Source organism: Malus domestica, chromosome 07, assembly GCF_042453785.1.
Source record: "Malus domestica chromosome 07, GDT2T_hap1".
NCBI lineage: Eukaryota > Viridiplantae > Streptophyta > Magnoliopsida > Rosales > Rosaceae > Malus > Malus domestica.
In genome coordinates, this window is record NC_091667.1 from 26080180 (window position 1) to 26105681 (window position 25502).

The window sequence follows — 25502 nt, forward strand, 5'->3', positions numbered from 1 at the left end:
TACATAAACATTCATGAGCATCACTTATGACAATCATACATAAACATTCATGACCATCATTCATGTCAACATTCATGAGCATCACTCATGTTAACATTCATGAGCATCACTTATGATAACATCTATGAGCATCACTCATGTCAATCAACATAAACATTTATGAGCATCACTCATGTCAATCAGCTTCAAAAGCTTCATTTACAGAGTTCTAGCTTCAAAGCTTCACTTGCAAAGCTTCACTTACAAAGCTTTAGTGCAGGGTATACAAATACTGCCTCCGAACAACCACCACTTCGGCCCATACATGGATTCAATTTGAAGTCTCCAGCCAACATACTCTATTGACCGAAGACTTGGGGGACTACATTATGTACCATATATTGGGCCTCAACTGAGCCTCATGAAAAATACAAAATACTTGGGGGACTCTAGCCCATCATTTATGTATTGAGGAGCAAGCCCTTATTCTATAAAAGGGACTCCCTCACCATCATTAGAGAACATCAACTCTAACCCATCACTTATGTATTGAAGAGTGAGCCCTTATTCTATAAAAGGGACTCCCTCACCATCATTAGAGAACATCAATTCTAGCCCATCATTCATGTATTGAGGAGCGAGCCCTTATTCTATAAAAGGGACTCCCTCACCTTCAACGCCACAAGCCGAGCCAACCAAGGTAACATAAGCCACGAGCCGAGCAGACTTACAGCATGTGATACTTCTAGTTGAGCATCATTTCAGGAGCAGCCTTGCAGCATGTGCTACTTCTAGTTGAGCATCATTTCAGGAGCAGCCTCGCAGCATGTGCTACTTCTAGTTGAGCATCATTTCAGATTGAGCACCGCCTCATATCAAACATCAGTTCAAGAAAACATCTAGTTACTTCGGCCTACACATGGACTGAATTTCAAGTCTCCAGCCAAAAGACTTTCTTGACTGAAGACTTGGGGGACTACTGTTTATACCATATTTAGGGCCTCGTATAAATACTCGGGGGACTTAAATGTAATTATGTAATAAAGGAAGGGGCAAATATGTAATAAGTGAGGAGTCCTTATTCTATAAAAGGACCCCTCACCTTCACAATTGGAAAGGCCAATTCTTAAGGCCAATTCTGAAGCCTTCTCACCCTTCTCACATCCCCTCTCATATTCGGAGGTTCTCTCCCTCACCTCTCAGATAAATGTATATTAAGTGTAGAAGTAGCCCAAACCTTGGGGTGAACCACGATACATCTTGTGTTATTTACATTTCTTGCAGATTCATGGTCGGATTTACGTTGTTCCAAGACCTCCGGTTTTGTGCATCAACAAATGCAACTTGGGTGTAAATCGAGCCTTTTTTGTTCTAATTGAATGAAATCACATTCATCATCCAATGCCAAAGGAGAATGTGCATACACGGTCAAGTTGATCACAACAATGTGCGTTGCTCCTGCATCAAAGTTCAAATTCCGCTGAAATAAGAATAAACTTGAATATTGTGTTAAAACCCAAGACATGAAGGAAAATGAAATTATAGAGTAAAAATACCAAGGCCCACATCAACAAATGAAGAAATGGAAAACAAAACTATACATGTTTTAGGCCATAAACCCCTAACTAGCTACTTAATTATGGAAAGATTAGAAGAGAAGATGCTTGTTTAGTTGCCAAACAGTAGCCCATGTTGTATAATTATTCCAACTCAAAAAAGTAAGGACATTGGACAATAATGCATATAAGCTTTTACACTTTTAGGGTTCATACTTCACACACAGTTTGATGCTCCTTCAATTTCCTTAAATTCTTTAGGTCTAAGTCTCAATTAGAATGTCCTAGCAGCTGCAATGGTGCAGAAAATGAAGCAAAAGTTGGTCCCCAGCAATTAAGCTGCATTCCGGCTAGTACGGTGGCTACATGGTACTTTTTGTGAGACCGTACGTGTCAAGTCACCGGGTTCTGTTTGGCTTCCGAGAATCTCATTTATGTAAACCGATGTTGCTCATGCTTAACTTAGGGGTGGGCAAACGGGCCCTGGGCCTGCGGGTAGGGGCGGGTATTAGCGGTTTGGGACGGGTACAAAGCGGGTCATGTTTTTTAATAGGGGAAATGGGGCGGGGCAATGACATTTTAGGGTCGGGCTGGTTTCAGATGTATAGAAAAACGGGGCCCTGGACCGGCCCGTTTGTAATTGAAATGGACGGCCCAGATTGAAAATAAACATACCTTCCAATCATGACCGTTCGTTTTTACCCTAATATCTCTAAATTTGATCGAGTCTCTCTTGAAGCTCACTTCACGCCGTATGTCCATCGACTCCAACTCTCAATCGTCTTTCCTTCGTCATCCGTCATTCGACCATCCATTCTCCCATCATAGGTCTCATTGAGCTCGACGTTGTCACTAGAGTCCTTTCCCAAACCTAACTAACCATGTCTAAGCTCGTCGGCGTCCTCGCCTTCCTAACCCTAACCCTTCCATTTCTGGCCCACTTATTCTCATCGAACCACCCCACCGACCGCAGTGTTCTCGTTCTGCTTGATGACCTCACCGTCAAATCCTCCTATTCCACATCGGTCCAGATGGTCTCGACCTTATGGGATTCACACTAGTCGATGTTAGGGCGGCCGGAGACGCCATCGATGTTGAAGATGTGGGTGGGATTTCAAATTAGACATCGCGACCCAAGAGATGTGGTGCACCAACTCGATTGCGACTTGCGACTCATCCTCCGACTCGGAATCTTGAGCTTCTCGACGTTGATGGTTTAGGAGATGAGAAAGTGCTGCATGGCGGACTGTAAGTCCCTAACGGATTTGACGGCGATGAAGATGGAGATTTGAAGGCGACGATGGCAGTTTTGCAAAAAACAAAAAAAAAAGAACCAAAGACCTGTGGACCCAGCCCGAACCGGCCTGTTTCAATCGAGCCGGGTTAGGTCCGGTTCCTATATAAGAATGTGCTATCCCCGGCCCGGCCTGACCCGTTTCCTTTGCATCCAGGTCCGGTCCGGTCCCTTCAAAATTGGGCCTGGCCTGGCCCATGCCCATCCCTAGCTTAACTTGGAATGGGTACACTGGACGTACAAGACCTGTCTACCATTCTGCACAGGATTAAAGCATGAATACCAGTAGTGACATGCATAATAATGTCTAAAAAATAAGTATATCGAATGTCTCCAAACGAAAGACATGTTTTTGCAATAATCAACTCAAGGAATCAGAGGGTTCGAAAGTATAGCGTTGCCAATTAAATGGAACGCAACAGAGATAAAAAAAATATGCGTACGTATGGAATCTATGATAGAGGGTTACATCCAATACAAAGTAGATCCATTATGTTATAATCCTTGGTTTGTTTGAACTGGACCAACAAAACCATCAAAAGCTTACTGGACAAATGATGTAAATTCCAGCTTGGTTACCACCCGTCCCAGTATTGAAAGAAGCCCAAGACAATAAACTCATGAAGACATACAAGTAGGGGTGGGCATGGGCCGGGCCGGGCCTAAAATTGGAGGGACCAGACTGGACCTGCTTGAAAATACAACGGGTCGGATCCTCACGGGTATTTTTCCTATTCCTTCCTTATCAAATTTCCCAGTACAACCAATTCACCGAAAATCTCAAAATTCAATCATAGTTTACACACCCAGTTGATATTCTCAGGAAAAACCTTCAAAGCAACAAACTTTAATATAAAAAATTGAATTTTAGACAATCTAGAATCCCAGATGACTAATTTCCTAAGATTGCATTACAATATAACCCAACTGATCAAAATCCAAAATTTAACAATTTACCAGATGACTAAATTTAACAGTTTAGCTCCAAAGCAGTGATTGCATGCATCAGAAAAAATAATAAATTCCTTCTCTAGATCCCTTTTTTTAATTACTTAGAATCCCCCACAAATAGCTTGAAATCAAGAAACAAACCAGAGAGATAGCACCAATGGAAGACCTCGAGCGGTAGACACAAGCTCAACCTTAATAACTGGGTAAGCTTCGAATTTTTTCTTCCAGTCGACAAGGGCGCTGATCTCCTTCTTCGTGAGGCTGTTGAGGGAGGCGGTGTTGTCCTCTTCCTTCTTAATCATCTTTGCCGTGAGACCATCAGCAGAGCTCGGCTTCCATGCAAATATGAGTTAGACGGAGGAGATGATTGATTCGTCGTTTCGAGTTGTTCAATTTCGTGGTTCGTCCTCTCGAGTTCGACAGGGAGAGACTGACTTCGTCGTTTGCCCATTCGAGTTCGACAGAGAGAGAGAGTGAGAATCGAGAGGGATAAGAGTTAGTTTGGACTCTGGGAGAGAGATCGAGATGGAGGACTGAGGAGAGTCTGGGAGAGTCTTCGAGAAAGTGACAGAGTCAGATTTGAGTGTGTGTGTGAGATTTGAGTGGCACGGCACTGGGCTGGGCCTGTTTATTGGATATGGTTCGGGCGGGGGGCCCGTGTTTTTAGAATACTGGATCCACCTTGCCCCGCCCCGTTTTGTATATAAAATAATATGGACCCGCCCCGTACCAGTCCCGAACCTCTAGTACCCACCCCTACCCATGGGCCCAAGACCCGTTTGTCCACCCCTACATACAAGTACTATGGAAGAAGAAGATCCCTCCGTCTTCTATCCAAACTAACTGCAAGAATACCCTTCCAAAACTGCCTTTTTCATGACCTCTTTCTGCTCGGAAAAAAAGTTAAAGAGAATAATGGGGAATGATGTTAATGCAGTTCACTTTATACAGGGAATTGACTAATTTATTCTTATTTCATTGTGGGTGGAACAATTTCACATTTTGTGCAAGAGAAGAAGAATACCTAGATTTACCTGGATTGTTGTAGTGATCATCCCAGGGCCGTCCTAGTTATATTAAAAACAATACATAGTGATTAAAAACGAGAGAAATAAGATGAGTAAAGAACAGTTGCGACATCATAAAACTTTAGTTGCACACACCTCAAAATGCTTGTCTATCCATGTGATCTCCTCCAAAGAATTAGAATGAAGTGATTCCCCTGAACTGTGAAAACTAATTGTCTTCGCGTTCTGCAGAAGTCTCAAGCTACATGCAATGTAAATCATATGATAAAATATTCTAAAATCCAGCGCAGTGTTGCCTCATATCAAATCCCTTGGAACAGTTTGCTTTCACAGAGCATTTGATATTCAGAATGGGAATACATGATGTATCAAAACAGCGAAAAACCTATCGACGCCTAAATTCTAATCTAATAAACTACCAAAGCTGATTATTTCATGTTCCGACACAAAAATGGTTATTGGTTTCCAAAATAAAGAAATCAAATGGCATACCTTGCCTGATGGTTTCGTCTGACTTTGGCATTGGCCATCTGTAGTCTTCTTGGAGTTAGATGCTTACAAATAACACGGCATGAGGGTTGTACACGGAAGAGCGTATACGTATAGAAAGCAGAAAATCCTTTCATTACACAATTAGCAGATACGATGATGCATCTCCGAAGCAACGATCTTTGTTACTTGAATAGTTAAATTCATGGCACTGAAGAAAGAGAGAAGTAGAGGCTTACTTGTAATGAATCCCTCTGCCTAAAGTTCTCTCTCTGACCACAGCGGTGCAACTTCTCGAAAGGGAATTCCCTTGCTCAAGCAGATTCTACATAAATTACAAGAAGAAAAATCAACGTAACAGATCTTAATATGCGCACTTTATCAATTTTGAAATACCTATCAAATTGGAAATCAATTAATTAAAAGTAGTCCAGAATTACCAATTCAATACTCGTAAGTGTTCACTTACAATATGGAGAAAACATTACAGACTTGCAATAGTTCAACTTTTAAAACCATCCACAAGAGTTATGATAGATTTGATTCCTAAGGGAACCATTTCAAACATACAACTAAAATCATGGACACCAAAGAAGTTGAATAGGACTTCCAATTTTAAATCATAATTTGTTTGGCCACCAGATAATTAAGAACAAAAGACTACCATGCATAAAGAAACAATCAGATCTCAGCTAACAAACTCCTGTTACAACAAGACGTTAAATCCAATTGATTTTCTCTTTCTTTTGTATCTACATAGTAAATACATTTGAAAGAAAGTAGTATGCGGGGACATACTCAATGACCAGTTGCCGTATAATTCCCGGAAGGACACCATCACAAAACAATGCATACTTTCGGCCTTAGCTTCACTGATATCCTGAAAACACCCTTCATTGTTTTCCAAATATGCAACTAGTCACACACGAATTTTCCTATAAAAGGCTTATTCCCAAAATAAGGGCTTATTTTTTAGGATGACGCTTTTGTTCATGCATATGTTTAGGTTTTGGATGAACTATTTCGATGATCCATCGCATTTGGATGTTATGATGCTTTTATCATTTTGAATAAGGTATCGTTTCCAATATAAAGTAAAAGTATTCATTTTTAAATCATAAATCGTTTCACCCGATGGCTTATTTTTGTGAAATTTTTTCATTATTTGATTATAATTATATATGTGCGCGATTTGTATTTTTTTTAATTTTATATAATTGATCTTCCAATTATGATTTAAATAAAATCCAAAAGTCACGCTCCTCCTTGCCCCCATCCAAGGGTCACCTTTGGATGTTGTCGCTTTGGTTACAAAGGTTGCCGGGGTCTAGGTTTATGGACGGATTCAGTCAGCGAAAGTCCCCCAAACTCGAATTAAATGCATTTAACTTAATTCATCCATTCCTAATATTTTGTTAAATGTTCACAAATTCATCATAAGTGAGTTATTGTTTCCTTAATTTGTTTGCTATGCAAAAGAACTTATATTTTATTCATTCACCTCTTTTAATTTTCTGCTATATATTTTTGGAAAGACAAAAGAAAACCCATGCAAACCTTCGACAATATTATAAGGAAATAAGGGATAAGGTTGAAATTATCTGTATGGAAAACACTCTGTCTTAATTTCATTAATATTATAAGCCAATCATTAGGCCGTTTTGGTTAGTGATTTACTATTGACCAAATTCAAACAACAAAGAAAATATATATAGTAATGGTTAAAAACCAAACCATGCTTCCATTTCTGCAAATTTATGACGAATCATCGCCACCTTTCACAGACAAGCACACCGCAACGCCACCAACTCCTCCTCCCCTTTAAAATGAAACCACCCTACTCTACCAATCACCCAAACCAAAGCCCTAATCAGCCTCATACTCATTTCAACAACAATGACTGCGTCCTCTTCATCCACTTTCTTTACCTCTGCAGGCGAGCCCCAAGCCCCAGTTCCAGTCTCCCAACAAGAGTTCACCTTGTTTCACAGAGTCGACCGTACGGTCTTCTCCCGCCTTACCTTTGTCCTTGGGCGTGACCCGGGTGAGTCAGCCCAGATCGTGGCCCTGTGGATGTGGCTTGAGCATGCGGGCAAAGAGTACAACTTTGTGCACAAATTATGTTCAAATCTACCTGACACCCTTCTAAGTGCCGTAGCGGAGGAGTCTGTGGTGGCTCTAAACTGCGTACAAAATGACAACTTCTACCCCGACTTCAGTAACCATGATATTCCCCTACTCAACGCTCTAACCAATAGCGACGTCACTCTCAAATATTTCCATCAAAACCGCCTAGGAATCATTCGGGGTGTCACCAAATTGTTGAATGAGGTTTGCATGCGAGCGTTTGATGACTTGCTCCCGAAGCGTCACCCAAACAACGCTCAAGAAATATTACTAAACCCTGCCTTGATTGGAGATCAAAATATTGTGATGCCCCAGTACCATGTTAATCCTTTGCACAATCCTCTAATGCATAATGATGTGCCCTATGATGTTGCTAGTGGATCAAACATGAGATCTTTTGTTCCTAATCAAAGAATGCATGGGGTTGTCAATGATCATCATCAACAATTCATGGGGCCTCAACATATTAATCTACTCACTCGTGCCGTAATGAGGAGTGACGCCTCTCTAGACTACTTGCGGGGTGTTTTTGATCCTTATGATCTCGCTGTTCAGCGCCATATTTTGAACAATGAAATGAGTGATATGTTGAACAATTTGAGTTTGAATGGCGGCGGTTACCGCGGGGAAGCGGAAGAAGTGTCTGCTGAAGAAAGGACTATTTTCTTGACATTTTCTAAAGGCTATCCCATTTCAGAAAATGAAGTCAAAGAGTACTTCAGTAGGTATGACTTTATTTTTGACATATAATTACTTAGGTTTCGTGTATAATTATAAATTAAAATTGGATTTGTTCTATTTTATTAATTTTTTTTTGGTGGACAGGAAATTTGGGGACTTTATCGAATCTGTGTTTATGCAAGAAGTGACGGGTGACGATCAACCCTTGTATGCCCGCCTTGTGGTTCGTTCTGCTTCCTCCATTCCACTTGTTCTTAATGGAAAAAGTAAAGCCAAATTCTCCATTAATGGCAAACATGTTTGGGCAAGAAAATACGTGCGTAAACCAACACCCGGAGAACCAAGTTCACCAAGGACTGTTGCACCAACTCATCAAGTTTAATTGGTTTCGGCTTCGGAAGAGTTTTTTTTTTTGGGCCTAATGCGGAGCGTGGGGGAAACAATATGAAGTGAGTGTGTATAGTTATTTCTTAAGTACTCAATAATATTTGTACTTCTCAATTATTAGAATTTTGAGACATTTTCATTACAATTTTAATTATTGAAGAAACGTGTGCATTTTCTCATTTTTATTTTATTTTAATTTATTCTCCATGAAGGCTTATTTCTTAGGATGAAGCTTTCCTTCATGGTGGTTATGTTTAGGTTTTGGATGAAATATTTCGATCATCCACCGTATTGATGATCCATTGCATTGATGTTATGATGCTTTTCATTTTGAATAGCTATCATTTCCGGAAGAGGATCTAGTCCGGATCTCTCCCATCAAAGGCTCAGAATCAAGTGATCCGGACAGGTTGAATTTTGATCAAATGACTACAAACATGGGGCCCTCTAAAGTGCCATCTAAAGTGATAATAATTGTAGTTGTCAGATTAAAATTCAACGGTCCGGATCCCTTGATCTTGGGCCTTTGATGGGAGAGATCCGGACCAGATCCTCCTCTATCGTTTCCAACAAAAAGTAAAAATATTCATTTTTAAATCATAAATTGGTTCACCCGATATGAAATTTTTTTCATTATTTGATTATATAATTATATTTCTACGAATTTTTTTTTAAATTTTGTTTAATAAATGATCTTCAAATTATGATTTAAATAAAATTCAAAAGTTTCAGATCAGGGGATAACATTATGGAATTGGTAAAATAAATAATTAGTAGTGTATTAATTTATTAACTGATTAGCAATTGAGCACTATACAACATACTTTCCTGTATATTCCAACTAAACATGACACATAAAATTTCCATTAATTCCAAACATATCACAAATAAGCCATTTTGGTTAGTCATATGTGAATTAACGAACTCGTGCTTGATTTACTTTTGGCCAAATTCATCGTATGAAATAATTGTATATATGTCTGCAGTGTAAATATGTGTACATATGCACACACCAATTAAATGCATTTTACTTAATTCATCCATGCCTAATATTTTGTTAAATGTTCACAAATTCATCATAAGTGAGTTATTGTCATTTACTGTTTCCTTAATTTGTTTGTTACGAAAAAAACTTATCTTTTATTCATTCAACTCTTTTAATTTCTTCTATATATCTTTGGAAAGACCAAAAAAACCCTTCCAAAAAAACCCATGCAAACCTTCAACAATATTATAAGGAAATAAGATTGAAATTATTTGTATGGAAAACACTCTGTCTTAATTTCATTCATTCTCCTATATTGTTGTTATCCTTGAAGAGTCATGCTCTCCTAAGGTTCTTATTTTGAGGATCAGTCAGGACCAAATACATATTAACCATAAGATTATACTAGTTTATATTCAAATGCTTAAAATATTTGACAACTTGATTAAGCAAAACAAAAAAAATGAGTTTTCTAATGGTTCATTGATTTTAAGTTGGTTTTAGTCAAAGTAAAAATTAAATCAAAATTCAACTAACATAGAAAAACAAAACAAAAATTAATTGATATAATTAATTGACATACATAAACCCCTATACATTAACTTGCGTAGTATTCTCTTCCCTTTAAACTCTTCTTCTATTTGAATGGTTATGATAAGCCATGTCAACATTTTGTGTTGACTTTTTTATATAGAGAGAAAGACAAAGAGGAAAGTGACAGAGGACGGAAGGGAAGGGGAGGAGATTTAAAGGGGAGAGAATCCTACTCCATATTATTATTAACATATGGATACCTAAAACTTTAAGTTGGTACTTTTAGGTGGCACAAATTTCATGTTGGTATCCACACTATACCTTAAACTAGCTAGTTAGTTCGTTGTCATTTCCACTTCGGAGCTGGTAATTTGCAAAGTACTTGACATTTTCAATAGAAATGGAGTCCTTTAGCTTTGGAGGGCCATCTCTGTCGTATGTGTTTGGGTAACAACTAAAATCTAAGGACCTCTTAGATGTTATATTGAATATCATATCTAATATTATTTGTATGAGTTTTTAATATTCTAATAAAACTACTATCATTTCGTTATAAAAAAAAAAAAACGAAAATTCCATCTCCTTAATAATAATATATGTCTTTCCTTTTCCAAACGGATGCGACCATTACACGTGCTGCTAACGAAAAAACACCCCTACACCGACAATACTCCCTCATTTTCGATATATATTTTTTTGTTGTAATTGTTGATTGCATACATTCCATCGGAAATATTCATTATTTTTATCATCACTATTACATATCATTTTTGGAATTAATTCCTGTTTAATTGTCCACATGTATTGCACAAATTGGCGCGCGGATATGATAATAAGTAGTACATTCATAATAAACCGTTACTTTCTTTGATTCATGTAAATGAGTAAAAGATCTCAAATTGAATAAAATATTTAAAACAAACTTTAAATGATAATAAAATAAATGAATTGTTCCGATAGATGATACGTTTAGTGGGGAAGGTATTATATAGTTAAGTAAAGCCACGAAATTAGGGTTTAGGGTGGTTAGCAGAAATTGATCACGCTTTTCTTACTCTGCTTATTCAAACAAAAGAAATGAAATAAATGCGCGCATGATATTCATGGTGAAGTAAAATTAGTGAGATTGAATTTTTAGATAAAATTTTGTAAATTAATTGACATGAAAATTAATGTTGAATTATTATTTAAACGTTGATAATCATGTTCATTAAATTTTCCATTAGTCCCAAAACTCCAACTCACTTATACCAACCGGTGTTCCCTATCAATGCGAATAGACAACTGGATATTCTATTATTTACTTTTTAGTTAATAATAATTTTTAAAAGCTGAAGTGCAACCGTCAAAACAAACTAACGGAGGTTTACTTCGAAACCCCGAAGGCGCAGCCGGCAACATTGTTCTCAAGGGCTTCTGCAAATTGCTTTCAAACTGCCATCTAAAAAAGAGGAAAAGAGAAGATAGAATTGAGCCAACGTAGAAGATGTGAACGGTGAACACAATTCTCTCTCTCTCTCTCCCTCCATGGGAACCAACCCAAGCAAGCAAAGCTTGCAGGATGAGTAACGACTAATGATGGTGGAGAACAAGTGGGATAAACAGTGTGGCCGGGCATTCCCTCCAATTCCCATGTCTCACATCTTCGACCATCGGCTTCGCCCTCGCAAAGGTCGAAATGAAAATAATCTCCGCACCCGCATCCTGGGGCGGCTGCTTTAGGGCCGAACCCTTTGCTCCCACGACTTCGTCTGCAAAGTCTCTTGGCGATTGCGGCTCTGGAAGACTAGAATGCTCTGACAATGGTGTATCCCAGCTACTCTCACTGAGTTTTCATTCGATGGGGCCGGCGGTGGAAGCATAACTCCATTAAATTGTTTTTGATTTTCTGTTGACGGTTCCGCATCTCAGTTTAAAATTAAAAAAAAAATAAAAAGAAGATCCAGTTGTCTAATTCGCATTGGTAGGGAACACCAGCTGGTATAAGTGAGTTGGAGTTCCGGGAATTCTGAAAAATTTCTCCCGTATTAGAGTTTACAAATTTAATTTATCTAGTATTACTCTTTGTGATGATATATATTAAAAGGAAAAGGTATGACCATCCATTAAACAAACAAATAAACAAGTTAAAGGGTATGAGAGTTATCATCACTCCTACATCAGTCTGTCATCATTTGTTCACAAAGCTACGCTAGGTGATCGGCCGGAGTTTTGCTATATAGGCCAACAGTACCAGACACATTTTTTAAGGGTGTAAATGTTCATGCTTGCTTCTGCATTCAAGTTCATGCGTTTGACTTTTGCATCTCTCACCTTGTCCCACTCTAATTTTTAATCAAACAATTACCAAGTGAAATTATTTGTTGTTTCAACAGTGTGTGGTTGATTGCGCTAGGGAAATGATATAAAGTGAAGTTTATTGATAGTTTGTAGTTTTTACCCACAATTATTTTAAGTAATGAATAAAGTTTGTACCTCTCAATTATTAGAATTTTGAGACATTTCCCATTACAATTTTAATTTTTGAGTCCAACAATTTGATTTTGATACATAAAAAACTTGGCACAAATCAAATAGTACATAAAATTCACCACTCCAACCACTGCCAACATCCAAACTACATTGTCCAGCCGCCCTTGATTTATATCATTCGGTAACCATCCCGTGGTCTTGTCTACCAAATCCGTGATTGCAGTGCTGAGATAATACCCGATTCCAATCAACAAAGATATCATAGCTGTTGAAGTACTTTTCAGTGATTTTGGGAATTCTTCATAGAACAGTGAAACTTGTCCTGGAAAATGGAATGCCTCCCCAATTCCCACAACAGATAGTGGTATCACAAGCCATAGGGCTGACATGGGCACCACTAAACCGGGCTGGTTCATGAGGTTATGTGCTTTTACCACTCCTAATCGTCTTCTTTCAATTAGTGCCGACCCAATCAACGCAACAATGTTGATCACATGACCGATCCCTATCCTTTGGAGGGGTGTTAACTTGGATAGTACGAATCGATCTACTATGAGAATGGAGATGGCTGTGGCTAAAAGGTTGAAGACTAGGAATGAACCGGCAGGGATTGCGAAGTGTGGTCCAAGATGCCTGTCCATAGTTAGGGCTTGGAGTATAAAAAGGCTGCTGGTAATACCAATTGGAGTGCTTAGAAAGATGCCAGTAGACCATAGTGGCATGATTTTCATTAGGGTTTTAAGGTCTTCCACTTCTTTGACGGTGCACAGTTTCCATGATTTTGCATATGAGCCATCAAATTGCTTGTCTGTTTCGGTTTTTAGCGCCGCACAATTCAAGAATCTACGGAAAAAAATGGTGTCCATGCATGTGTTATAGAGAAATTTAGGAGGGTGCTATAATGCATAGTGACACGATGTACCCATGCAAATAATATTTTCATACACGTACACTTTCATCGTTCTGTATTATTATTTCTCAATGTCAGACGCACATTTGAGTGATTGAAAATAGCATATATAATTTAAAAAACAAAAATTTTCCAAAATAAGAAGCAATAATTGATCTCTAGTTGAAATTTATATTGCTTAATTTGTGAACTATACAATGTTGGTTGATTAAGAACGCAATTACATGAAGTAACCAATAAATTTAGCCAAAGTACAAAATTAAGTCAGAACAAACATAGAAATACAAAACAAAATTTTTTGACAAAATACTTGACAGTAACATAATTATAAGCATACCTGAAACTTTTAGTTGGTACTGTGTTGTCAACCAAAATTCCATCTCCATAATAATAATCCGTGTCTCTTGAAGTTGCAGCTGATGCTTTCCTCTTCCAAATGGCTGCGACCAATACACGTGCTATGCAAACGAACGGGCTACCCTTTGGTTTAACTTGCTTATAAAATCGTTTTCCCAACAAAAACACCAGTAATCCAATAGCATTTGCGACGAAACATATCCCAAACCCTAATCCCCATCCCACGTTGTCCTGGATGTAGATGATGGCAGTGAAGCTGATGACGTTGGCTACATACAAGGCCAGAAAATACCAGTTAAAGAAAACCCCTTGGTCGTGGGGCTTGTCGAATTGGTCAGCTCCCATGGTTGCAATTGTGAAGCGAGTGCCTCCAAGTCCTAGTGAAGCTAGTGACAGTGCTGTATAGAGGATTGAGTATTGAAACTTTGATGGAGTTTGACATGTAAGTGATGAGCCAATTGCTGCACATGCTGAAGGCCGCAAGGAGGGTATTGCAGCTATTATGGTTAACATCATCAAACCCTGATGAAAGTTACTCAGTCAGTAATTTAATAGTGCATAGATAACTCCATAAAGAAAGTTATTTAAAAGTCATTCTCCTATTGTACACCCCTATTAGTATATAGGAAGGTTTGTGTACAGATAAAAAATGGGGGACTCGAAACTAATTTCCCTACCTGAACTAGCGAGTTTTATATGATAATAGTCATTAACGAACCAGGATCCTCGCCGGATCCATTCCCTACAGATCTTATGGATCCTGCAATCGTGTTCGTTCATCATATATCGTGCGGTCAGAAATCATTTAAAATTTAAAATTTAAAATTCAAATATAAATAGTACCTAACGAAAACTGACCGCACGATATACGATGAATGGACACAATTGCAGTATCCTAGGGAAATGGATCCAGCGAGGATCCTCGTTCGTCATTAACATAGTCGCACTCGCACATATCAATAACAATATTATATTATACGCAGTGAGTTTCCGCTCCACTTTGTGTGTCAACTTTTCACTTTGGTTCCCACTCCTACATATAAAAGCGTCTTGCATCACTCCTCCCACTTCTCTTTGCTTCTTTTGACTCACAAAATTTCCCCCAACTTATATAAAACCATGAATTGATAGACTACGTAAACTATAATTTTTTTTTTTGGTCGTGCAAGCATTTTTATTTAGCACTGAGTGTAGCTGGAGCAAGTTTAAATTAATTTAAGTACAGAGTAGTTAATTAATGGGTAATTATTTACCAGTAAAGAAATGAAGGAAAAAGTGGAGACGACAGAGAAAGATCCAAAGAAGGAATCAGCAATGAAGGCTCCGGCAATGGGGAAGAGATTGTTGGTGCCAAGAATGATGTTGTATGGATCAAAACTTGAACTTTGGGCTCAAGAAAGGAGCTGGCCCAAAAGGAGGCCCGAAAGGGAAGAAAACTGAAGCCCAGTCAAAGCCCAGAAGGCAGAAAGGGCCTTTTCTGACTTAGTGCAGCTCATGAAGACCACTTGCTTACCTACCCAAGGGCCAAGTGGTATAGACTGACCAGCTACACAGCCCATAAAGTACTTTATGGTGGCATTACATGTAAAATAGCTGATGAGTCATCACCCTCAAACCGCATTCGGGCAAGGCTGCTGCTACAGGAGGCCAAGCCGAGTTGTCTATATAAGAAGAAAGAGAAACCAAGAATAAAGACACTCAAACAAACAAACAAATGCAAGCACAAACTCTGCTCAAAGCCATATTTGCCTTTAAAACAAAGCTGTAGTCAGCCTTCATCCCTCTCGGGACAAGCCTTCATCCCTCGCGGGATAACCCTCCTTTCAACCCTTTGTAATAGCTCTGCTACCCTGTTCAACCTTGCTGTAGTATCGATTCATTTTTTGTAATCTCTTTCTATCCCTTTAAGCTTTCAGACCCTTGACAAAACTACAAAGATAGGAACCTACAAGACGAGCAACCTTACCTGATAAGGTTTAACCTTGCTCGACCTTCTTTGCTTTGTTTTTGTCTTTTCAATATGTTGTATATTTCCAGTTATATGCAAGTTATTTCTAGCAATATGACTATTAAAAGGCTTTCTCAGTACTTGAATCCGATTTGAATATATCTTCAGTGTTCAAACCAGATCCAAGTCCTAAGCCCTCGGGCATGTAAATATGATCAGTTAAAAGTCCTTGGCCTCAAGGCATAAAAAAGAACCTCATGTGGACTTAACCCATCCATGACAGTCCTTGATAAACGAGAAGTCCGAAGTTACTTGGGGCGCAAGTAATCGACCTACCCTCTAGTTTTATTTCTATTATGTTATGATTACCATAGAACGCTTGAGCATGGAATGGATTCTGATGGAAAGTCTCAAGGCCTACACCTAAGGCCCCACAAAGGCATCCATTTGGATTCATTCCGTTCTGCGATCTAGAGAGTCTAAGTATAAGAACGAACTCTGATGGGAAGCCTCAAGGCCTACACCTAAGGCCCCACGAAGGCACCTATTTGGGTTCATTCTACTTCTTGGACTCGGGTAATCAGAAGTATAATAGTTAGAAAACTCTTGCAATTACGAGAACAGATATGATGTGTTCGAGCACTGGTTTAGTTATTAATAGGAAGCCTCAAGGGCTACACCTAAGGCCCCACAAAGGCACCTATTATAACTAACACGGTTTCTCGGATATATACATATATACAACTAAAACTCGACATCCATTTTACATCTGCCATGCTGAAGATGGCAGTGGCACGCCTGAGCACCTAAAAGTTAACCTTGATTTTGAGCCTCAAGGCCTACACCTAAGGCCCCACAAAGGCACCTCTCAAAGTTAACGATGTCCTTCTCTTTCAGCCTTGCCCGAAGATTATTGCCCGACGAGACTTGCCCGACAAAGCCCGATAGCGAAGCAGAAGCCCGACAGCAGCCCTCAACCGGCGCCAACCTCCAGAGGAGCTGTGTGCTCGTTGGCCAGGAAACATCCCCGACGGAAATTCCTGACGCGAACATAGTTTTGGCACGCCCGGTGGGATCCCTTTTGGATCAGAAGATATATGTCAAAATGCCAGAAGATTTGCAAACCACGTTACTATAAATGTTACAAAGATTGGAGAAAGCTTCCACAGGCTTCAAAAAAGAAACAGACCTGGTTCCTCCCGAAGGAAAGAGACTTAAAACCAGCCCGCCTGAAGAGTTGGTGGTAGACAAACCTGCAGTTCCCTTTTCAGAAGTCCCTGTAAATATGATCAATATGACATGGGTTGAGAAGGGAAAAGAAAGAATTACAAGGGAACCAGAAGATGAGAGATTGGCTAAAAAACCTACAGGAGGGGTGATTAAAACACCCGAATATCCAAAAGCAGCCATAATCAAGGGGATGGTTATGTGTAGTAAGTGCCAATGCGAGTGTGAGCTCGAAATTCCCCCGGTTGGAAACCTTATTGACCATGAACTAATCAGGAGAAAGGAAGAAGACGTCAGAAGAGAAGCCCGCGAAAAGATTAAGCAGGCAACAAAAAAGGACACTTCCCGAAGCGTTTTTCAACGACTAGGAGGTGATTCCCAACCCAAAGCTTTGTCAGAATTATTTCGAAACCATGAAATTTCTGAAGAAGCAGAAGACATGGAGGCCAAAATACGAAGGGGTACAGATCATCCTCAATATGGCCAGATGGGGAGGGAAATCAAGAGGATTGATGGCATGACCAATCCTGTTAGAAAAGAACATCCTGCCCACCTCAGGCGAAAATGGTACGTAGTCGGGAAAAACGGACAGCCTACCAAACCAATGGGAGCCTCCATGGTTAGGAGGGTTCAAAGGCAGCACAAAGCCTACATGAATTCCATGAAGACCCCCACAACATCCGAAGCCTCCAAAAATCAAAAGTCGGAGAAAACAGCATCTGGGGGAAGTAGTCAGCTCCGTTGGAGAAGTAAGAAAGAGGTGGAAAAGGTCAACAACAAGACAGAATGCGAGGGGGATCACGTGTCGCAGAGCCAACACCCTGGGAAGTATAGGATCTTGAGGAGAGCTCAAGAAGATCTAATCATGGTGCCAACCCCTGGGTGGAAGCCAGAGCCTATTTGCGCTGGAACTATTTCATCTGAAAGGAGACCACCTTCTCTACCATTGGTGGATCCTTTTGGTGAAGTTCCAAAACAAACACTGTATGCGGACATGAATCAACAGCAACAGGAGGGGGCACCAGAACCATTACTTCCAGCTGATGCGATGGTCTGGTTGGATGAATTTATGGACCAGATTGGGGGCAATAAAGAAAATCCGTCCGAGCCTAGTAATTTCTATATCAACATGACGTATGTGTTGTCTGCCACGTTTGGTGCCAGACCTGATCAACCCGCTACTATGGAGGGTGATTACTTGACAACTGAGCCAATGATGGCACATGTCAATGTAGAGGTAGTTGAAGAAGAAAACTCGGGCAAGGCTGAATCTTCAGAAGCATCCAAAGGTGGTTCTCTAAGGATTTACACAGACGAGATGGTGTTTAGCCGCCCGAACAGCTTGTTGGCCAATCATCTGAAACCCATATATGTTACAGCTCACTTAGAAGGTGTGCCCTTCAAAAGAATTCTAATTGATGGATGAGCAGCTGTTAATGTGTTACCAACCAAGCAGATGAAGAAAATGGGAAGAGGCACGGAGGATCTTATTCCCACAGACCTCACGGTCTCTAGCTTCTCAAGCGCTATCACCAAGACTCATGGGATATTGCCTCTAGAAGTGGATTTGGGATCTAAAAAGATAATGCTGTCATTCTTTGTGGTGGACTGCACTTCCACTTATGGGGCCTTATTCGGAAGAGATTGGATCCACCAAAGTTTGGCCATACCCTCTACTCTTCATCAACAAGTGGCTGTTTATCATGAAGCGGACATAGAAGGACCAGGCGTTTGGGAGATGGTAGAGGCCGAATCACGGCCATTTCTCCCCACAACCAATGTTGCGGAAGCAAGTTTCTACAACCCCAATGTAGGAATCTTGAAGTGTTCAGGAGCTGACGAGAACGGCCGCCCTACCAGGGTGACGGCCCAAAAGCTTTTGGAACAAGGAATGCTCCTTACTAGAGATGAGTGAGATAGACCTTGTATCCTCCCAAATCCCCTACACATCAATGACTGAACAAAAGAAAAGAGATCAGGTAATGGCAGTCAGATCCCTGATTAAAAGACTGCTGGTATATAGGAAGGGAAGAAGACAAGAAAGGGAGCTCTTGGACAGGGAAGAACAGGAATGGCAAGTGGGAACTTCAACCAGCCAGCATGAAAGCAAAGAGGAATCTTGTAGAGAAGAACTGGATAGGGCCATTCAAATGGCCGAGTGCATATATGATCTAGACGGGCCAGACGACTTGCCCGAGATCCCGGAGCTGGTCGAATTTTTGTGTACAGAACCGGATAAGCCACCACCAGAAGTCCAGGATCCTCTGGAAGTTATTAATTTAGGAACAGAGGAGGATCCGATACCAATACAGATCAGTGGTTTATTGGGGTTGATGATCGGGCAAGGATTGTTTGTCTTTTGCAAGAATTCAAAGACTGTTTTGCTTGGCATTATACCGAGATGCCAGGGTTAGATCCAACCTTGGTGGAACATAGAATGCCCATCAAGGAGGGATATAAACCTGTCAAGCAAGCACCACGGAGGATGTTAAAGGAGATAGAAGAAAAGGTCAAAGAAGAGATTGAAAGGCTAGTGAAAGCTGGCTTTATCAGACCAGCAAAATATGTGGAGTGGTTGGCCAACATTGTACCCGTTTTAAAAGCTGTAACAAAAGCGGTACGATGTTGTGTGGATTACAGAAATATTAATGGCGCTACACCAAATGATGAGTATCCCATGCCAATGGCCGATTTATCCATAGATGCAGTAGCAAAGCATAAAATCCTATCTTTTATGGATGGGAATGCCGGGTATAATTAGATAAAGATGGCTCCAGAAGATATACATAAAACAACTTTTAGGTGTCCCGATCATGTGGGGGCATATGAATATCTGGTTATGCCATTCGGGCTCAAGAACGCTGGTGCAACTTACCAGAGGGCAATGAATGCCATCTTTCATGATCTAATTGGCCAGAGCATGGAGGTATACATCGATGACATAGTGGTGAAGTCCAAGATAGAAGAACAGCATCTGGAAGATCTCAGACAAACATTAGCAAGGATGAGGATCCACAAATTGAAGATGAATCCAAAGAAGTGTGCGTTTGGAGTAAGAGCGGGCAACTTCTTGGGATTCCTGGTGCATCAAAGAGGTGTAGAAGTGGATAAAAACAAATCTCGGGCAATAATGGAGTCACCTTCACCCACTAACAAGGTGCAACTACAGAGGTTACTGGGCAAAATTAACTTTTTGAGGAGATTCATTGCTAATTTAGCAAGTAAGATCCAGCCGCTGACTCCTTTACTAAGGTTGAAAGATAAAGAGAACTTTGAATGGGGACCACTGCACCAACAGGCTTTTGACATCATCAAGGCCTATTTAACTTCTCCACCAGTGTTGGTGCCACCTCAAAGGGGAAAACCCTTGAAGCTGTATATTTCTGCCTCTGAAAAGTCAATCGGGAGTTTGCTAGCCCAAAATAATGAAGGCGGGAAGGAGCAGGCAGTGTACTACCTCAGTAGAATTCTGACCGAGGTAGAGACAAGGTATTCCCCGGTAGAGAGATTATGCTTGGCTTTATATTTCACTGCCAGTAAATTAAGGCATTACATGTTACCTTGTCACGTGCACATCATCACCAAGACAGATGTGATAAAGTACATGTTGTCAAAGCCAATGCTCACAGGAAGGATTGGGAAATGGATTCTAGCATTATCAGAATTCAGTTTTCAGTACGTACCCCAAAGGGCAGTCAAAGGTCAAGCAATTGCCGACTTCCTGACCGAGCATCAAGAATCTCCAAGTGAGGTGATCAATATCCCGGGAAGCTTATATGTTACTAGCATTTGGATCCCGTCAAGAGAAGATATTTTGGGCAAAGAAGACTGGGTCCAACAAGAGATAAGAAGAGTAGCCGGTCTCTGGATCACTCATTGGAAGTTGTATTTCGATGGATCCCACACTCAGAAGGCTTCAGGAGCGGGAATTGTAATTGTAAACCCTCAGGGAGTTTATCATTATTATTCATTTCTCTTGGACTACCAAGGAAATACTAATAATCGGGCAGAGTATGAGGCCTTAATTATTGGTCTGGAAATCTTGATGGATCTGGGGGCAGTAGAGGTAGAGGTTTTTGGGGATTCAGAGTTGGTAATAAACCAGTTAAATGGGGAGTTCAAGTGCAGACATATTACCATGGCAGGGTATTACTTGGCAGCTACGCAATTATTGAGTTTCTGGGATTCTGAGATATCGGTCAATCATGTTCCCAGGGAATCCAATTTAGCGGCCAACGAGATGGCACAACTAGCCTTAGGAGTGCTAATACAGGAGAGGAAATATAGGGTAGATGTCGAGATCCAAAGAAGAAACCTTCCTTCCATCTTAAAAATGGGATTCAGTCTAGATATAATGGTATTAGAGGCCGGAATAGAAGATTGGAGATCACATATCGTTCATCATTTGAATGATCCTTCTTCGCCTACAAGCAAGAAGGATAGACAGCAAGCGACCAAGTATGTCTTATGGGCGAAGAACTTGCTAAGAAAAACTCCAGATGGGCTACTGTTGAAATGCTTGGGCCAAGAAGAATCCATGAGGGTGATGGCCGAAGTACATGAAGGAGTATGTGGAGCACATCAGGCTGGAACGAAGATGAGATGGTTGCTTAGGAGGTATGGTTATTTCTGGCCCGACATGGAAAAAGATTGCAAGTCTTATGCCCGAGGTTGTGAAGAATGTCAGAGGCACGGACCTCTCCAGCATGTGCCCTCGGTGCCTTTAAATCCAGTGGTCAAGCCTTGGCCCTTCAGAGGATGGGCGATGGACTTCATCGGGCAAATCTATCCAGCTTCTAGCAAAGGGCATACCTTCATAATTGTAGCAACGGATTACTTCACCAAGTGGGTGGAAGCATCAGCAGTAAAATCCATAACTTCAGCTGATGTGAAAAATATAAACACACAAAATTTAACCCTCTTTTTATCAAATGTAGTAAAGTATGTAAGTAGGGATCGTTCTAGGCCGGGGATTATGAGGGATTGCTAAACACTTGAAAACTGACTTAAAAACATAAAAACAAAATTTAAAACACTAAACTAGACTCAAAGAATGCAAAACTATACTTTAAAATACTTAAACAAACATAAAACTCAAAACAGCAACCTAATGACTCAAAACTGCCTAAAAACCACTTTCTGGGCAGTTTTGAGAACCTAACAAGAACTTGGACGAAGTTGGATGAAAACTTGAATCAAAACACTTAGAAACACAAATCAAAACACTTTCTAACTAATCTAAGACTTCAAAATAAAGGGGGATTTGTTTTGGACGAAAATTGAAAACAAAACAGAAACTTTAAAACAAAACAGATTGTAAAACGTTTTTGGATGAAAAGGATGGATAAAAGGCTAGTTAGGAGGTTCTTTTCCACACATGACACACTTGCAAACAAAATGATTTTCAGTTGTTCTTTCAATAAATTATGAAACTCAACACCCCAAGTTAATTAGATACGCTTAAATTAACCTTCAAGTTCTCCTTAAGTTAATGAATTGGATGGAAAAGCGCATACAACAATTCAAAGCATTCCTCAAAGGTTCCTTACGTGATGAGCACAATAAAGATACAATCAAGAATCATGAAGCACAATGAGAACTATAAGTGTTGACGAGGCATTCGTAACTATGATGAGCATGAAACTAGTGCCAAGAATTTACTTAACGTGATTGTGACTAGCAACCTTCACTACTTGTGAATATAAGTTCATAACGATTAGGTGAAACTCCCTTATATTCTAGCGTTAAATTCATGCATGAAAATTAAGCGTGCACTCTCAACCAACATACACAAATCATTTTTTATATGATCGGATAAGTAAATTGAATTCACAACTTATGAATCACAACTGGATGTAATCAAATCATATTGCAAGCATGTACATGGTTTCGAATCACCCCCTAACTAAGAGGGGTTTAGTTCCTCATACTCACAAAGCAAAGATACATAAAATAAGACATTAAAATCAAAGGAAAGAAAACACCTAAAATGCTCCAACTTGGTAGCAAGTGCATCCAAGATTCCTCCTTTCCCTTGCTTGTGGCATGAAGCTTGTGGACAGATTTTTGGGTGGATTTATGGTGTAGAATGGATGGGGAATTTTGTGGAAGGGTTTAGGGTGAGAGTGGAAGAGTGTTTGATGGTTGGGGAGTGGTAGAGAACTAGGCAAAGAGGGTGGAAGAAGGTGGAGTGGCTGTTATGTTTTCTAGGCACTAGAATGGTGTTTTTGGGGTGTTTTGCTTCCTAGGGTGTGTATGGACGAATTTCTGTGATAAAATGATGAATATGGGGGATTATATTTTGGCAAAGGGGTGTAAACATGTATTTATAGGCCCCAAAAACCTTAGAAAATCAGGTTAGGCTAGTTATGAAATGCATGGCAAGTTGGTGTGTGTGGTGTGCAATGGTCCAAGGGTAAAAATGAAGTGATGATGCAAAGTGTGAAGGGTAAAATGGAGTGGTGTTGTAGCTAGGGAGCATGAATGATTGTGTACATTGCATAGAGATGGAAAGGGAGGTGAAATGTGTCAACAAATGGGTCAAAGGTGCAACAACATGTGTGACACATGCCATTGGATTCCAAATGTGAATGATGGAGCATCAATTGGTGCATGTAATGGATGTAAAGGTTGTCTAAAATCTAATGGGTGAAGGGAACAAGAGGTATCAAGCAATTGAGTGAAATAATTAAATGAATTAAAGCATGAAATCAGAAATTATGTAGGGGACAAGAGTGATCAAGCATGGCATGGGAATCCAAAGGGAATTCTATGTGTTTTGCATGGCAAGGAATGCAAGTTGGGGTGACAGATTTTTGGGCTGTTTTCTTCATCTTTTGGACCATAATTCTTCATATTCTTGGCCTCTTTAGTTCTCAAATTCGTCCATCCACTTGGCCCATGCATTTGCTATCCATTCCAAGCCCGAAACATGCTCCAAAGGCCTCCAAAATGCATCTTCTTGCATACTTTGTACTTAGAGTCTGAAAACACATGAAAATGACTTTAAACATTAAAATAACTAAGGAAACACGACATAAATGCACAAGAACAAGCCAACTAAGTCGCATAAATATGCTCCTATCATCAGCCACAGTCAAGAATTTTATCGAGATCAAGATTCTGCACAGATATGGGGTGCCCGAAACTATTGTGACGGATCGTGGACCATCTTTTATTTCAAAAGAAGTTAAGGAGTTTGCAAGTAAGTACAAAATAAAGATGATCCAGTCCAGTCCGTACTACTCGTAATCAAATGGCCAGGCAGAAGCCAGCAACAAGATCCTGGTCAACATTATCAAGAGGATGGTGATTGATAACTCAGAAAAATGGCATGAAAATCTGGGGAACACTTTGTGGGCATACAGAACTTCTAAGAGAGCAGGAACAGGGACAACTCCTTATGCTTTAACTTTCGGGCAAGATGCAGTGCTCCCCGTGGAAATCAATGTGAGTTTTTTAAGAATTCAAAATCAATTTGGATTGCATAGTGAAGAGTATGTCGAAGCCATATGTCAAGGAATTGAAGACTTGGATGCCGCCCAAATTGAAGCTTTGAACCAGATTCAAGAAGGAAAGCGAGCCGTTGCCCGAGCTTATAATAAAAAGGTGAAGATGAAATCTTTCAAAGAGGGGGATTTAGTATGGAAGACAATCCTCCCTCTAGGAGCTCAGCTCAGGGGCTTTGGAAAATGGAGCCCGACATGGGAAGGTCCTTTCATTATTAGTCGTGTTTTGGATAGAGGGGGATACTACCTGGCGGACCTTGAAGGAAACAGGCATAAATATCCCATTAACGTTAAATTCTTAAAGAAATATTGTCCTACGTTGTGGGATGTCAGAGATTGTTATATTGAAGAGGATGCAAGGTAAGGCAAGCTTCGGGATATCAATGTGCAGTGTATAATTATCAATCATTCAAGAAGATGGAAAGACAAGAGTTGCTGAGATAATATATATTTCATTTCGACAAATTGATGAAATTTACAAAAGGTTATAAGCCAACGTATTACAATCAATTCTCTTTCTGGATGCAATGGGATCTTCAGCTGATTTTCCGATGTCTTCATGGATGGAACCTGATCAGATGATCGGGTTGTGCGGCCAACATGAGGCTGGTAGAGGATCCTCAGACAGGACCATCACCGTAGGTGATGGTCAAGCCCGATTTATCACCGCAACAAGCGGGAAGACAAGCCTTCGAGAGGAAACCGCCTGACCAAGGGTGTTGGAGATAGCGGGGTGTTCGACCAAGGGTGTTAGAGATAGCAGTCTTTTGATGAAAGCCATTTTTCTCACGAAAATGGAGTTTTAGGAAACCCCACTCAAAGCCTAAGGAAACCATTGCTCAGTTTCTGAACGCTCGAGAAAGATGGAGGAGAAGGCTGAAGAGGATTTGATGGCTTGACAGAAGAGATTTCGAGCCAGAATTTATAGAGCCCCAGAGGATAGTTCAAAGGTCGTGAGAAGAGCAAGGGGCACGGGGTTGCCTTCATCCTGTCTAGAAAACACGAAGTTCCAAAAGATTGAGATACACGCATGCGGATATTCAATCAATGATGGCGCCTGGGATTCCAA

The 25502-nt window shown here is 40.2% G+C and overlaps 3 protein-coding genes across 3 annotated transcripts; 2 read left to right on the forward strand and 1 right to left on the reverse strand.

Moving 5' to 3' along the window:
* Window positions 1-7193: 7193 nt before the first annotated feature.
* On the forward strand, window positions 7194-8516 carry LOC139197794 (uncharacterized). Its single transcript, XM_070825760.1, has 2 exons — window positions 7194-8149; window positions 8250-8516. Exons 1-2 carry the CDS (start codon window positions 7194-7196, stop codon window positions 8485-8487), a joined length of 1194 nt encoding a protein of 397 aa, XP_070681861.1. The 3' UTR covers window positions 8488-8516.
* A 3990-nt stretch (window positions 8517-12506) lies between these two features.
* On the reverse strand, window positions 12507-15108 carry LOC103410254 (protein NRT1/ PTR FAMILY 2.7-like). The gene is made up of 3 exons (XM_029104925.2): window positions 15004-15108; window positions 13731-14272; window positions 12507-13326 (listed from the first exon to the last, which is right to left on the reverse strand). The coding sequence occupies exons 2-3, from the start codon at window positions 14264-14266 to the stop codon at window positions 12528-12530; spliced, it is 1335 nt and encodes a 444-aa protein (XP_028960758.2). The 5' UTR covers window positions 14267-14272; window positions 15004-15108; the 3' UTR covers window positions 12507-12527.
* A 4584-nt stretch (window positions 15109-19692) lies between these two features.
* Window positions 19693-24797, forward strand: LOC139197795 (uncharacterized). The gene is made up of 2 exons (XM_070825761.1): window positions 19693-21813; window positions 24189-24797. Exons 1-2 carry the CDS (start codon window positions 19693-19695, stop codon window positions 24795-24797), a joined length of 2730 nt encoding a protein of 909 aa, XP_070681862.1.
* The last annotated feature ends 705 nt before the right edge of the window (window positions 24798-25502 follow it).